This window comes from Equus asinus, chromosome 21 (genome assembly GCF_041296235.1).
Source record: "Equus asinus isolate D_3611 breed Donkey chromosome 21, EquAss-T2T_v2, whole genome shotgun sequence".
In the NCBI taxonomy this organism is placed as follows: domain Eukaryota; kingdom Metazoa; phylum Chordata; class Mammalia; order Perissodactyla; family Equidae; genus Equus; species Equus asinus.
Genome location: NC_091810.1, coordinates 17,650,047 through 17,665,476, shown reverse-complemented (window position 1 = coordinate 17,665,476; position 15,430 = coordinate 17,650,047). Strand labels below are relative to the sequence as shown.

Here is a 15,430-nt window from a genome sequence, read left to right as displayed (position 1 = left end):
CACAATGAAGTATGAGGAGCTTTCTGCCTCAGGAAGCAGAGACCTCAGTCATGGGGTTAATGGCCGTGCGGCAGCCTGCTGAATGGGTGTACCGTAACTGATGCCCCCATCTCACTCGTCAGGCCCTGGGGGGTTGTTTTTCATGCACTACCTCATGAAATGCTCGTGGCACCTCTGCAAGGTAGGCTGTATTGAGGCCTCCATTCGTGGCCACGCAGAGTGTGCCCTGCACGACTCCAGGGTATGCCATTCACACAGACAGCAGCCCTGGGCTTTATTCTGCCCCTTACAGATGAGGACCCATAGCTCAGAATGTGAAGTGGTTCACCCAAGGCCACACAGCCTGTAGATGGTACAGCTCTTCTGCCTCACTCTCCTGTGTTGCTTTTGGTACCAAGCAGGTAAGCCTGCCCTGTGCTCCTGGTTGGGGTGTGGATCAGACCCAGATCCTCTTTAGGAGCCCCCGCCATTTAGAGAAATTGCAAGTTGCAGGTGAATGTGTAGCCACCTCCCCTTGCTCAGCAGGACGTGGCCTGCTTTCTGAGGAATAATTTTTGGAAAATAACTGATTAGATGACAGACCACTCAGTGAGATGCCCAGCACGCCTGGAGACTGAGCCAGGAGGGTGGCAGGGCCTCGCAGGGCTCGGATTTTGTCCTGCTGTGAGCCAGCACCTGAGATTTGCTGCCCTTCCCCACATGTCCCTCAGTCCCTTTCTCTGACACCCATCCATTGAGGGAGTCCTCTCCTGGGGGTAGAGGTTTTAGACAGTTTTTAGTTGGGTCTTGCTTTTCTATCCAGTCTGATCGTCTCTGTCTTTTAATGGAGTATTTGGCCTATTTGCATTTTGTAATTATTGATATGGTTAGGTCCTGAAGTCTGTTTCAAAGCAGAAAATGTCAGAATGATCATCAGAAGTGAGCAGTGTCAGATGTGTGGTAACAGGATAAAGTGATACATTAGTAGCTCTAGGTAGACGGTGATGAGTTACAGATGCATATTGTCAGCCCAAAGCTCAGAAAAGAACATAAAGAGCTAGAGCCACAAAGCTAATAGATGAAATACGACTGAATATTTAAAAATATTGATTAGTCCAAAAGAAGGCAGGAAAAACACAGCAGAGTAACAAAAAAACAAACCAGGAGAGATAAAAGAAAACAAATACAAAATGGTAGACTTAACCCAACCATATCACTAACTACATTAAATGCAAATGGACCAAATACTTCAATTAAAAGGCAGAGATTATCAGACTGGGTAAAAAACCTAGACTCAGCCATAAGCTATCTGAAAGAGACACACTTTAAAGACACAGATACAGTGTAAAAGGATAGAAAAAGATCTACCATGAAAACAGTAAGCATAAGAAAACGGGCTTGGCTATATTAGTATCAGACACAATAGGCTTCAAGTCAAAGAATCTTACTAGAGATAAAGAGGGACGTGTCATAATGTTTATAGAAGGGGCAATTCATTGGTAAGACATGTAATCCTTAATGTGTTTGCGCCTAATGACAGAGGTTTAAAATATGTAAACCAAAAGCTGAGAGACTAAAAGGAACTATAGACAAACCCACAATCCTAGTTGGAGATTTTAATATCCCTCTCTCACTAATGTTAGAACAACGGTACAAAGTATCAGTAAAGACAAGAGCTGAACAACAGTGTCAACCACACTGACTTAACTGGCGTTTATAAAACACTGCAGCCAGCAGCTGCAGAGCACAATTCTTTTCAAATGTACGTGGAGCGTCATCAAGACAGATCATACACTGGGCCATAAAGTAAGACTCAGTACATTTCAAAAGATTGTAATCTTACAAAGTCTGTTCTCTGACTACCGTTGAATTAAATTAGAAATTCGTAATGAAAAGACATCTAGGAAATCCCGAAGAATGTGTAAATTAACGTTTAAATATCCCATGGATCGAAGAAGAATATATTTCAAACTGTATGGTGGTGAAAACACAGTGTATCAAAAATTGTGGGATGTAGTCAAGGGCCTTACAGGGAAATGTGTAACTTTAAATACCAGTATTGGAAAGAAGAAGGATTGAAAGTAAAATATTTGTTTGCCTCCTAAGAAGCTGGAAAAAAAAAAAGTACAAATGAAACCAAGGTAAGTAGAAGCAAAGAAATAATGAAATTGAGATATGCAAACAGAATTTCGAAATCAAAATGTGGTATTAGAAAAGATAAAATTTATAACTCCCTAGCAAGACTAACCATGAAAAAAAAGTGAGAGAAGACACAAACTACAATATCAGGAATGAAAGAGGAGATGTGGCCGCAGATCTTACAGACGTTGAAAATGAAGATAAGGGGATATTAGGAACAACTTCAAGTTAATGTGTTGGGTAATGTAGATTAAATAGAAAAATTCCTTTAAAAATATAATTGACTCAAACTGACTCAAGAAGAAATAGGAAAACTGAATGGCTCGATATCTTTTTAAAAAATTGAATTCATTATCAAAAACCATTCTACCAAGAACACTCCAGGCCCTGACGGTTTCACTGGTGAATTCTACCAAACGTTTAAGAAAGAAATAATATCAGTCTTACGCAAACTCTTTTAAAAATTAGAGAAAAATAAGACTTCTGATTATCTGAGGACAGTGACAGCTATGTAGCTACTTATGTCCACAATTTTTTTTCCCCCAAACAAGAAAAAAAGAAGGGAAAAGTATGTTCTACATGAAACCATGTCCCCTGCATAGCTTGAAGACAGCAGATGTTGGAGCTGTAAGGACTGACAAATGGAAGAATCGCGATTTGAGCGCAGCCTCTGTGCCTGCCGCCCTGGCCCTCACACCTGCAAGGGCTGTGGTGGGCAGAGGCCAACTGAGAAAAACTGTGGGAGAGGCAGAGGACAGAGGCTGGTAGGGACCTAAGAGTGATTTGGAGCAATCACCAGAAAGGTGAAATCCACTCCAAGTCTGAAAATACTGGAAAGCATCCAGGCAGACCCGGTAGCAGGGACTGCTGAGAAGGGATTCAAAATATGTGTGATTTAAGGGTCAGGGACCATTTAAAGGGACAGGCACAATTTTAAGGACGCACCATTTGAAACACAAAGCTTCTAGGGGAGAAAAAGTCAAAAAGGTAGAGAGAAGCATCCTTTGACAATTAGGTAGTTAAGGGGAAACCAAGGAGATAAAAATGTAAAGTCTTGCAAAACAAGAGAACTAGAAAAATCAGGAGGAGGGGAGGGGAGCACACCCTTCCCCCATTATCAGAAGGAAACACCACTAAAGTCCCTGCACCTTGCTCTGCTGACAGAGGAGGGCGCCGTCAACTGAGAATCTCATAAAGCACCCAGGACATGACCTTGAACCAGAGAAAAGACAAGTCCACACAGAGCTACGGCAGAAAATCAGGAATAGAAATTTCCCACTTATCAGTGAAGAACCACGCTTCCCCTCTGGAAACCAACTATGAAATAAAAGACAATTCTAAGTCAACACTCTGAACAGAATTAAATATACTCAAACAAATGTCTGAGGAAGTGAAAAAACACCTTGAACTAGAAAATTTAAAACTAGCAAGTAGGGGAGGGGGAGACTAGAGAAAGCAAAAAGAGAGTTAATTGAATTCAGGAAGAAAATGAGAAAAAATGAAGGACAAAGTTATCTCAGAAATGAAGAATAAATTGCAAAGTGCCCAATGGAGAATAGTCTCAATAAGAGGCATTTAATAAAGGAAGGAAAACAGCCAAGGGAATGAAAATGACATAAAGAAGTAAAAACGATCTGCCTAAAAAAGTAGAAATGGAAGACGGGCAAGGAAGAAAAATATTCATGTAAAAACATTTATAATAAAAGAACAAAGAAAATATATTACTCTGGAGTCTCTGGAGTAGAAGAATAAACAATGGAACAGAGGTAATGTTTAAAACTGTAATCCAAGAAAATTTTTCAGAAACAGAAAAAGAACTGAATCTACACATCGCAAGGACCTCTTGGGGACTAGGGAAAATTAACCCTGAATGATCAACTCCAAAACATCCTAGTAAAGATATTAGCTTTCAAAGATAAAGATAAAAATTCTCAAAGCTTGTAGGCAAAAAAGATCAAATAACTTAAGAAGGCAAAAGAATTAGTCTGCCATCACACTTTACCAAACCAACATACAAAGCAAGGCAACTATAGAGCAGAGTTGAGTTTTTTTTAATTCACAAAAAATTGTGAATCAAGGATTTAAGATCCAGCCATTTCTTCAAATGTCAAGATTGTAGAAAAACCATTTAAACATACAAGAATGTAGAGACTTCTACACTCATCAGTCCTTTGGAGGAATTTACTCGAGGTGACCTTCATCCAACCCTTCATTATGCCTGGGAGAATTCAGAAAAGGACTGATGGTGAGCACTGAAGAATACGGAAGTGTACATCTAAGACTAAAACGAGGGTAGGGACGAGGTAGAGGACTAATGGAGAAATACTGCAGACTGCTACAAAGTAGAAATCACTCAACTAAAAAATGGAAGGAGAAGGCAAGAAGGAAATAGACAAGCTCGTTGTATGGCAATAGGTGGTGTTAAAGGATGCTGAGGGGCAAAACCTGGAAAGCCAGATAGTAAAGGTTTAAATAAGAAAACAGGGGCCTGAGGGCATTAAAAAAAAAAAGTTAAGTATAAAGATAATGACTAGAACAAAAACATAAACCGTCCTAAATACCAAAAAACATTTATAATAAAAGAACAAAGAATATACAACTCCTAGAGAAACATAATATAAAAAATACACATATTATAAAATGTTTTGTCAGAGTTAAGATCAAATATATCAATCATATCAATAAATGTGAATGGCCTTAACTCATCTATTAAAAGAAAACGATTTTCACTTTGGCTCACAAAACAAGATATGCTGTATACAAGAGACACATCTAAGACAAAGTGATTCACAAAGGCTAAAAATAAAGGGATAAACAATGATAGCAATCCTGATATCAGACAAAGTAGAATTTAATCCCCAAAGCATTAAGCATGACAAAGCACACTTTTTAGTGTTAAAAGCCGCAATTCACAATGAAGATATAACACAAATGAGAATGTATGCACCAAATAACACAGCAATTATCTTTATGAAGAAAAAACTGCAGGAGACGCAAGCAGACATAGATAGAAATAAACTAACAGTAAGAGAAAACTCCATTAAACACTTTTATGAATAAAAATGAAAGAATGAAAATAAGTTAATTGTATCTACTGCTAAAAAAAAAAAAAGAAAACATGGGCCAGCCTGGTGGTGCAGCAGTTCTGCTTCAGCAGCCCAGGGATCACCAGTTCAGATCCTGGGTATGGACCCACACACCGCTTGTCAAGCCATGCTGTGGCAGGCATCTCACATATAAAGTAGAAAAAGATGGGCATGGATGTTAGCTCAGGACCAGTCTTCCTCAGCAAAAAAGAGGAGGATTGGCAGCAGATGTTAGCTCAGGGCTAATCTTCCTCAAAAGAAGAAAGAAAGAAAACGAAAACAACATAAAGTGAACCAAAAGAAAGCACATGGAAGGACATAATAAAGATGAAAACAGAAATTAATGTAGAGACTAGAGAAATAGTAGATCTAATTAATAACTTAAAATCCTGAGTTTTTAAAAGTTAAGAGACAAATCACCAGATGATCAAGAAAAAAAGGGAGAACACACAAATAGCAAAATAGGAAATGCCAAAAAGGAAATAACAATTGAAGCAGAGCAAATTTTTAAAAATCATAAGACATTACTTTGTAATCTTCTGTGCACATAAATTTGAAAACCTAGATGAAATGAATGTTTTCCTAGGGAACCACAGATTGCCAAAAATCTGATTTGATTTAGAAAGCTTAAACAGGCCAGTTTCCGTCGAAGAAATAGACAAAGTTATTGAGGAACTACCCCAGAAAAAAACACTTGGCCCAGATGGTTTCACGGAGGAATTCTACCAAAATCTTCAAAGAACAGATGGTCCCAGTACTCTATAGATTATTCTAGAGCACTGAAAGGGAAGAAAAACTTAACGTCTTATATAAAGCATGTATAACATTGATACCTAAACCAAATAAAGACAATGCAAAGAAAGAAAACTACAAATCAATACCACTCATGCATATTGATGCAAAAATATTAATAAAATATTAGCAAACCAAAATCCGAAATATTAGAATCCAAAATCACATTAAGAAGGTACTATACCAGGGCCGGCCTGGTGGCGCAGCAGCTAAGTTTGCATGTTCCACTTCTTGGCAGCCCAGGGTTTGCCAGTTTGGATCCCAGGTGTGGACATGGCACCGCTTGACAAAAGTCATGCTGGGGTAGGCGTCCCACATATAAAGAAGAGGAAGATGGGCACAGATGTTAGCTCAGCACCAGTCTTCCTCAGCAAAAAGAGGAGGATTGGCAGTAGTTAGCTCACAGCTAATCTTCCTCAAAAAAATAAAAAAGAAGGTACTATACCATGACCAAGTAGGATTTATTCTAGGAATAATACAAGGTTGGTTAAATTCTAGGAAATCCATTAATATGTACCACTTTAATAGCTCCAGGAAAATAAATCATAAACTCCATAGATGCTGAAAAAGTCTTTGACAAAATTTAACTCCAGTTCTTGATTAAAAAAAATAAGTAAATAGAAATTGGGGGATATTTTTTAAATGATGAATGTCTATGTGTATAGAAGTTAAAAAAGAAAGTGTGTATAGTATCCTACCCATGATGTAGGAAAAAAGGAAATAGAAGACAGTTATGTCTGCTCATTTGTACAAAAGAAATACAGCATGGATAAACTAGAAAATAAAGAGAATGGTTACCAACAGAGTTGAGTGGAAAAGAGGTGGAAAGCATGGAGGAATGGGAATGAGGTAGTAAGATGAGAGGAAAGCAGCACTTCTCTGAGTGTATCTTTATTCATTAGCTCTGAGTCCTAGAACCACTGTAATGTTTCACATACCACCCGAGATAAATAAACAGTTACTTTTTGTGGGTGGAATCCAAACAGTAACAAATGAACTCAACCATACTACAAGTAAATACTGTAACCACACTGAAGGCAATGGGGAAAGAAAAAAACTAACCTAAGTAAATTTCAGGAAACAGAATTTTGACTGGATACTGTAAGGCTAAATAAAATAACTGTACATACTCTTGTTACTACAGGGGTATGGATTAGCAATGCTGTAACTGTTGTATACAGGATTGAACAAACAAGTAAATAGAGACAATTAGTGCCAGATTTTTCACTGAGAAATAAGGAAAGTGGAGAATCTAAAAGGAACTGTATTGGAATTGGAGGTATCAGCATGAACTCATCGTTTTAATATTTATACAGATAGGTATAGAAATTTATATATGTGTGTATGTGTGTGTGTGTAGGTAAATATACATACATGTATTTCCTAGCTTTGTCTGCTGAGAGGGCCTATGAGCAATGAGACTCCAGTAGCAATGAGCACACCTGGTGGCCAGATCTTGGTTTCTAAACCCCATTCTCAATAAAAGGCACCGGAGCCCTTTGGAGAAGCAGTTGATTCACGTGCTGGAGCAGGACAACACGAAGCTGGAAAGTTTTGTGGTGCCAGAAAATAAGGAAATGCTCAGAAAAAGGATGGAGGCATGTCAAAAAGACACAGGAATCAACCTAGAAAGGCTCCCAATGGCCAAACCTGGAACAATTTGAACAGCAAAAGAAATAATGATAGTATTGCATTATGACCCATAGAATAAACTAATAAATACCCAGGAGTCCATACTGAAACAAATAAAAATTGAAAAATAAATGAATGGGTGTGAAGGAACAACTCTTGCTGATAGAAGAATTCTGATTTATAAATGTAGAAGGAACAAAGAAAATACAAACACCACAATAATAATTGCGGTAGGCAAGATTCATGAATGGATATTAAAAGCAATGGGTAAAAGTTTGACTAGAAAGAGGATATTTTCATGATCTCAAATTACCCTCCCAAGATATTTATCAGTTGCAAAGGGAAAAAACAGTAACTTTACAGTGGAGAAACCTGGCAGGCACCAGCTTAACCGAGTGATCAAGGTAAACATCGCCAGTTACAGGGTTGATTGGCATCATGTACCCCTAATATGATGCATGGAGAAGGACACAGCATTACTTCTATGGTTTGCTTGCCAAAAAATGTATCACCTAAGTTTAATTGTGAGAAACATAGGACAAAGCCCACGTTGAGAACCGTTCTCGAGGAGACTGCAGAGGCGCACTGTGAAGAGCGGTGTGGAATCCTGAATTGGCTACTGGAGCAGAAAAAAAGGACAGAAGAAGAAAAACTGGTAGAAGATGAATCAAGTCTGTAGTTCAATTAATAGTACTGTCCCACTGTTAATCTCCTGGCTATTAAATATTGAATGCTTTCTCCTAAAGTCAGAAACAAAGCCAGGATGTATACTGTCTCCGCTTCGATTCCATATGGCCCTGGAGTTCCTAGAGAGTTCAATAAGGCAAGAAAAATAAGTAAAAAACATTAAGATTGGAAAGGAAGGAAAAAAAACTATCATTATTCATAAGCAACATGCTTAACCACATAAAAAATCTTAAGAAACCTACAGAAAAAAATTAATAAGTGAACCGTAGTAAGGTCACAGGATAAAAGGACAGTGAACAAAAATTGACTGTATTTTTTATATGCTAGCAACAAACAACTGGAAAATTTTAAACTTCTGCTCTTCCCAGGACACCATTAAGAAAATGAAAAGGCAGGCCATGGACTAGGAGAAAATGTTCGTAACTTCTCTGATAAAGAATTTACATCCCAAATTTATAAAGAATTCTCAAAACTCAACAAAAAGGAGACAAGTCCTAAAAAATGGGCACTCAACAGGTACTTCATAGAAGAACACATGTGAATGGACAACGGAGGTATGTGAGAAGATGCTCTGCATCGTTAGCCATCAGAGAAATACAAATTAAAACCGTAATGATGTGTAATGCCTCACACCTGCTATACAGACTAAATTTAAAAGACTGACAACATCAAATGTTGACAAGGGTGCAGAGCCACGGGGACTCAAACATTGCTGGTAGGAGTGTAAAATGACACGGCTACTTTGGACATCGGTTTGGCATTTCTTAGAAAGTTAAACACACAATCGCCATAGGAGCCAGCAATTCCACCCTGGGTGAGGTGGTCAGCACTACTGTGAAAAACAGACCAGATCAATGGTGGCCCAGGGTGAAGACAGGGAGTGTGGGGAGAGACTGCCGAGGGGCCGGGGACAATGGGAATGTCCTGTACAGTGACTGCAGTGGTTATCCGGGGGAACGTGCTTTTCCAAACTCATTGAACTGTACGCTGAAAATGAGTGCTTATTGTAGGTAAATTAGACTTGAATAAGGCTGCTTTTAAGGTAAAAAAACATAATCAGAGCTAATGTTTATTAAGCATTTACCTTTCGAAGTGCTTGCCACATTCTGCATCATCTCGCTGAATTCTCAAAAACCACCATATTAGGCAGGACTTCATTATCCCCGTTTTTTCAGCTGAGCTAAAGAAGCAGGATTTGAACCCAGGCCATCAGGCTGCTGAGGCTGTACCTGTGGCCTCTGTGCTACGGGGCTGGAACATCAGGTACCCCTCCCCTGACATAAATAAAGCTCATCCTGAGGACATGCTAAGCAAGCCCTGTATTTGGAGCAGCTGAAACAAGTGAGTGTGGACGTGGGAAGCGAGGGGAGGAAGCCTAAGGAGGAGGTGGACTGTGTGGAACAGTGTTTCTCCGGCCTGGATTCCCAACCACCTGCATTGGAATCATCGGGTGCCTGGTCCATGCCTCACCCTAGACTGAGGATCAGAGGCTCTGGGGTGGGCCTGAGAACCTGCATTTTAACGAGAACCCGGCCCTGGTGACAACAGTAGAGACAGGTCTGTGCAGAGCAAGGTCTTTGTGTCAGACCAAGCTGGGTTTCAATCCTGACCCTTTTCAGACCCTTGCTTACCTCTCTCTGCCTCAGCTTGTTCATCTGCAAAATGGGCCTCATCATAGCACCAGCCGACAGGGAGATGTGAGCGACGTGAGAGAGAATCAGATTCAGCGCCTGGCACAGAGGAAGCACTCAGTACACGATGGATTAAAATAATAGTTGAATGAGGGACTGAACGCCACTCAGCCCCTTTCTCTCCTTCCTCTCCAGGCCCCGGCCTGGCCTTCATCGCTTACCCTAAGGCCGTCACCATGATGCCTCTCTCCCCGCTGTGGGCCGCCTTGTTCTTCATGATGCTCATCTTCCTGGGCCTGGACAGCCAGGTAAGAGGGGCACCAGGGCTGGGAGGGCAGGGGGACCAGACACTGCTCTTAGGAGCACTCCTCCTGGTGTTAGTCGTCAGGGCCGGCCCACCGTCCCCACCAGCTTTTCTCCCAGCACGCCCAAACGTCCACAGGCGGTCTCCGCAGTCACCCCAAACACGTCTGCCCGGGTCCCTCCACATCCTTCTCACCTGTGTTAAAAAACAAAATTCAGCTGAGTACATTTGAAGATCTAATCGGCTTTATTGGGCAATTCATGAATCGGGCAGCATCTCTTCTAGCAAACAGAGCGATGCACTTTGAGAGGTTGTACAAAATGGAAGGTTTTCACAGAAGAAGGATGGGGCAAGGGAGCTATTAGCAAAAGAAAAGAAAGGAGTATTTTTAGGCCAGGATATCTTTCGGGGCGGGAAGGAGCCACAAGGGTTTTATCATGTAGATTGCCTCCTCTTCCTTGGGACGGAGAGGCCTGCACGACCTCATGCTCATCGTGCTGACCGGAAAATTCCAGGCAGGTTGATTAAGATCACGTTTGTGGGGAGGCTGCAACTGCAATTAGGTCAGGTGTTAATCCAGGTTTGGTATCATGGGCTTGAGCAGGAGTGACGCCGTTTTGGGCGTGTGGTTTTCTCTCTAACACCTGGAATCCCCAAGTCCCAATCGAAGCTTTTAAAAAATTGCTGACTGCTTCCATTCTGCAAACTGCTTCTGCCCAGCAGAACCACCTGGCAAAGCAGAAGGCCTTCACCCAGGGTGGGCCATGGTTAATGGTACCCAAGGCCCCACCAGCACCGGCACATCCCTGTCCTCACCAAATCACAGGACCCGGGGACACAGGGAAGCCCTTTGTTCTTCCTTCCTCCTCCCCCATGTTGGGGCCCCCGTGACATGCCCCAGCGGCCATGTGGGCCCTCAGTACCACTACCAGCGCCGCTCCCCCCACGTCCCACCTACCTGGCCCTGTTCTCATCCTTGTCTGTAGGGCTCTCAGGCAGCCTGCCTTCTTCCTGAAGGATGCAGAGTGAGAACTAGCACTTTATCTGTTCACATGTTCCTTTATCGCCACATGAACGCCTGCAATTACATCTTCTCACACTGTGAACTCTCCCCAGCCTGCCTTCCAACTCTCCTCCGGTCCCCTCCCTGGTTTTCCAGCCAGAGTCCTGGGCTCCACGCGCTCTTCACTCCCAGAAATCTGTCCTTTGCCCTGCTCTTCCATCCCAGCTCATTGCCCTAAGAGCCCCAGAGAACGTCCTCCAGCCCAGGCCAGGGGCTCTGCTGTCAGACGAGGTCCGTCGGCGAGGGGCCGCGCTCCCCACCCATGACCTTGTGCGAGTCGCTTAGCACCCAAGCCCCATGGCCTGCTTGTCTGTCAACCCAGCCAACTCCAATTTCTTCCCCTGGATGGTTTCTCAGAAACTGCTAAGCCGAGCTGCCGAAGCACCAGCTGTTTCTGCTGATAACCTTCTCTTCCATTGTTGTGGGCCTACCGAGGCCTCAGGAGGGATCTGCGGCTTGTGCGTGACAGTCACAGGCCCGCCTCTGCACAGGGAGGTGGGGGCTGGGGCCTCCGCTCTGAGGCCCTGGGCTGAGCCAGGCAGCACTTGGGCTGAGATGCTCAGTCTTCCGGCGGGCTGGGGGCCCAGGGGGCTGGCACAGAGGGTGCATGGCCGCCCTGCTACCCCCACACCTGCTGCCCTTGCTGTGGGCCTGGGCTATGTCCTCGGTTCCTCATCAGGATAACCACATGCACCGGGGGCCCCTCTTGTTATCCCCATTTTGCTGAGGAAGAAACAGGCTCAGGGATGCTGAGTGACCTGCTAGGCCCTGCACCCAGGTCTGTCTGCCTCTTAGCTCATGTGCTCTGAGGTCTCCTTGGTTTCGATGCTGGATCAACCCCCTCCCCTGAATCTCATCTCCTTCCTCCCCTGGGGACCCTGGAGAAAGGACGAGCACAGCCAGCCCTGCTGCAGAGGGAGGGCAGCCGGGAGGCTGGGGGCCTGGGCTTTGGAGTCAGACGGGCTTGGGTTTGAGTCCCAGCCTCCATGACTCTTGCCAGCTGTGTGACTCTGGGCTAGTCACCTCACCTCTCTGTGCTGCAGTCCTTTTGTCTGCGCAATGAGGATGGAAATACCTTCCTTGAGGAGGTAGAAGTGAATCAGAAAGGTTTGGGGCCAAGAAATGGCTCCAGGGAAGGGAAGTGCCCCTCCATGGTGACCAGCACAAAAGAATCCTTTACCCCTCCCTTCCTCTCTCCCTCCAAGCAGTGCCACACAGTGGTTAGGGCCGGCCCCTGGAACAAGATTGCCTGGTTCAAATCCAGGCTCCGTCATGTGACAACCCTGTGACCTCAGCCAGGGTGTTTACCCCGCTATGCTTCCATGTCCTCAGTTACAAAATGGGGTAATAATAGTACTTACTGCGTAGAGATTAAGTAAATTAATACCGCTAACTGCTTAGAACAGAGCCTGGCACACAACACATACCATGTGTTTGCCTTTATTGTTATTATTCATTTATCAAACATTTTCTGAGCATCTCCTCTGTGCCACTGGAAATAGATGAAAACGACGTGGCCCCTGCCTCGCAGGGTCTCACCTTCTTGTAAGGAGGCAGATACAAGCAGGCACGGGCCCCACGGGGTGAGGAGCGTGGCCTGGGGAGAAGGGAGGGTCTGTTCTGCCTGAGTGTGGGGCAACGAGGAGCTGTCAGGAAGAGGCTCCTGCAGGAGATGTGGCCCAAGTGCTGGGAGGACCCGCGGAGGCAGAGGTTGATCTGTTGGGATATTTGGGCTGGGTGTTGATGGGTGAGTAGGAGTAGGCTGGTACTGCGTGCCTGGCCCTGTCTCAGCATGGCGGGATGCAGATGCTTGGTAGCTCATGCTCTGCCGTCTAAGCCCACACAGTGTGCCCGGGGCCCAGAGACGATGGAAACCTTACGAGGGCCGGAGGTGGGCTCACCTCTGACTGCCCTGCACCTGGCAGAGGGGCGCTCTCCCACCAGAAGCAAGGGGCAGGGCGGCTGTCCCCGTCCTGGAGTAACAGCAAGGGAAGTCCGCCCGCACGACTGCCCGGAGCCCGCCACCAGCAGAGCACTCAGCTCGGGACAGTTACAGACTTCCATGTGGCCCCCGGCAGAGGCTGGATCTCATTTAAATCCTCAGCCCCTGAGGGGGGCCCGGTGCATAGGCATGGGACAGGCAGCCTGGGGGAGAAGGAGTGCTAGCTTGAGAGTCAGGAGGCCCCAGTTCAAGTCCCGACTCTGCCACTTCCTTGCTGAGTGGTCCTGGGCAGTTTCCTTGCCCTCTCTGAGCCTCAGTGTCTTCATCTGTTACATGGGCGTGCTAGAGCTCTGTAAGTGTTGGGAGAGGTGGTGGTCTCAGGCCCTCATCCGGGGTTTAGCCTGCTGGGCTGGCCCAGAGTGAGGGCCACTCGGAACTGCCTTTTTCTTGGGCCTCACGCCATCACGTCTGCCCGTCCAGTTTGTGTGTGTGGAGAGCCTGGTGACTGCGGTGGTGGACATGTACCCCAAGGTCTTCCGGAGGGGCTACCGGCGGGAGCTGCTCATCCTGGCCCTGTCGATCGTCTCCTACTTTCTGGGCCTCGTGATGTTGACGGAGGTGAGTGGTGTGGACAGGGTAGCACCAGAGTTAGCTGCCTGGGCTTTGGATCAGGCGGGTCTGGTGTCAAACCCCGGCTCTGAAGTCGACTGGCTCTGTGATCTGGCCAGGCCTAGCCTGTCCCTGTGACTCAGTTTTCTCATCTTCCTAACGGGTTATTGGGAGAAGCAGATGGAAGTTCTCAGCAAGCCCTTAGCACGGTGTCTCGCATGCAGGAATGCTGTGCTAAAGGTCACACTGTCATTACCAGAGGGAATAAAGCTCACAGGGGGCCGTGCTGGGTTCATCTGGTAGTCGTGGGCATCTGGTGGCCCGGGCCACCCCTTCCAGTAACTTCTGGGTGAAGGGGACAGTCATCCATGGACCCCGCAACTAGTCACTGTTACCGGTCAAGAGTTCAGAGCAGGCTTTTCTGGGGCATCCCTGAGAATAGACACATGATGAAATTGGCACCTTCAGGTGCAGTGTGTTCCAGCCCCAGCCCCTTCTCCTCTCTGCTGGGCCTGTGGGTGAGGAGGGGTTCACTATGACCCCCAGTTTAAGACTCTCTCGTAAGACCATGTTTCTCTCCCTTCTTGCAGCCATCCTGTCTAATAAATACTTTCTCAAGTGTCTTGGGCAGGTGAGATTAGATATTTTTCCCCTACACTCACAAAATTAATTTAAAAAGAAGGAAAAAAAACCCACCAAAAACATGTTGCCTAGAGACAGGAGAAGTTTCATAAGAAACATGGAAAGAAATGAGGAACTGAGGACCCGTCAAAGCAGTTGCTGTGGTCCTGAGGTAAGGAGGTCTGTGGATCCCCATCTACCTCCACATCTCAGCTCAAATGCCGCCTCCTCCTGGAAGCCTCCTTTGCTTTCCTCCCCCACAGCACTTTGTTCCAAGCTCAGCCTGGCCTCCCTCCCACCATTGCAGTGACTGCCCACCTGTCTCCCCCACCAGACCCCCGAGGGGCAGGAGAACAGGAGCTGGCCTTGCTGGGCTCTGTGCCTGCCCTGTGCCAGGCCCCGTGGCACAGAGCCGGCCCTGGGGCGTCGTGGCTGGTATTCTTACTGCTCCTAGCTGTTGTCACGTTAATGGGAGTGATAATCCACGACTGAGCAAATGAATGGTGCCCGCGGCTGCCTCCACCTCCCCTCTCCCCGCACAGGGAAACCAGGCCTCATTAAGTGCTGGTTGATTAGCAAAGTGGAGTCTTGTCCTGTACAACTGGGGAGTAACCTGACATGTTAAAGGGGCTGACGGGGGAGGAGGCTACAAGAAGACCAGGCTGATGTGGGCGTCCCTGGCTCAGAGCAGACAGGTGGGGGTCCCTCCTGGACTGCTGGCCATGGGCGCCCCCAGCTCACAGGCCTTACGTCTACCCTCCCCTAAGGCCTCGGCCCTGCCCAGGGCGCCCTGTGGCCCCGGGGCCCGTCAGGGAGGCAGCGCTGGGCTGCCCAAGACTGAATCCATGGCCGCTTGGGCTTCCCAGGTCAGCCTCCTCCTCCACAGAGGGGCATCTCTGGGCGATGGCACCCGAGAAGTCCACATTGCAGACGGCCATCGGCCTC

General features: G+C 45.7%; 1 protein-coding gene across 1 annotated transcript in view; it reads left to right on the top strand.

The window, feature by feature from the left end:
• The window catches only part of SLC6A11 (solute carrier family 6 member 11), a 122,120-nt gene that overhangs the window by 99,346 nt on the left and 7,344 nt on the right, over positions 1 to 15,430 (top strand). Inside the window, exons 9-10 of the mRNA XM_044754813.2 lie at positions 10,142 to 10,254; positions 13,736 to 13,873. Of these exons, the coding sequence (XP_044610748.1) occupies positions 10,142 to 10,254; positions 13,736 to 13,873 (251 nt within the window). The remainder of the gene's footprint in view (positions 1 to 10,141; positions 10,255 to 13,735; positions 13,874 to 15,430) is intronic.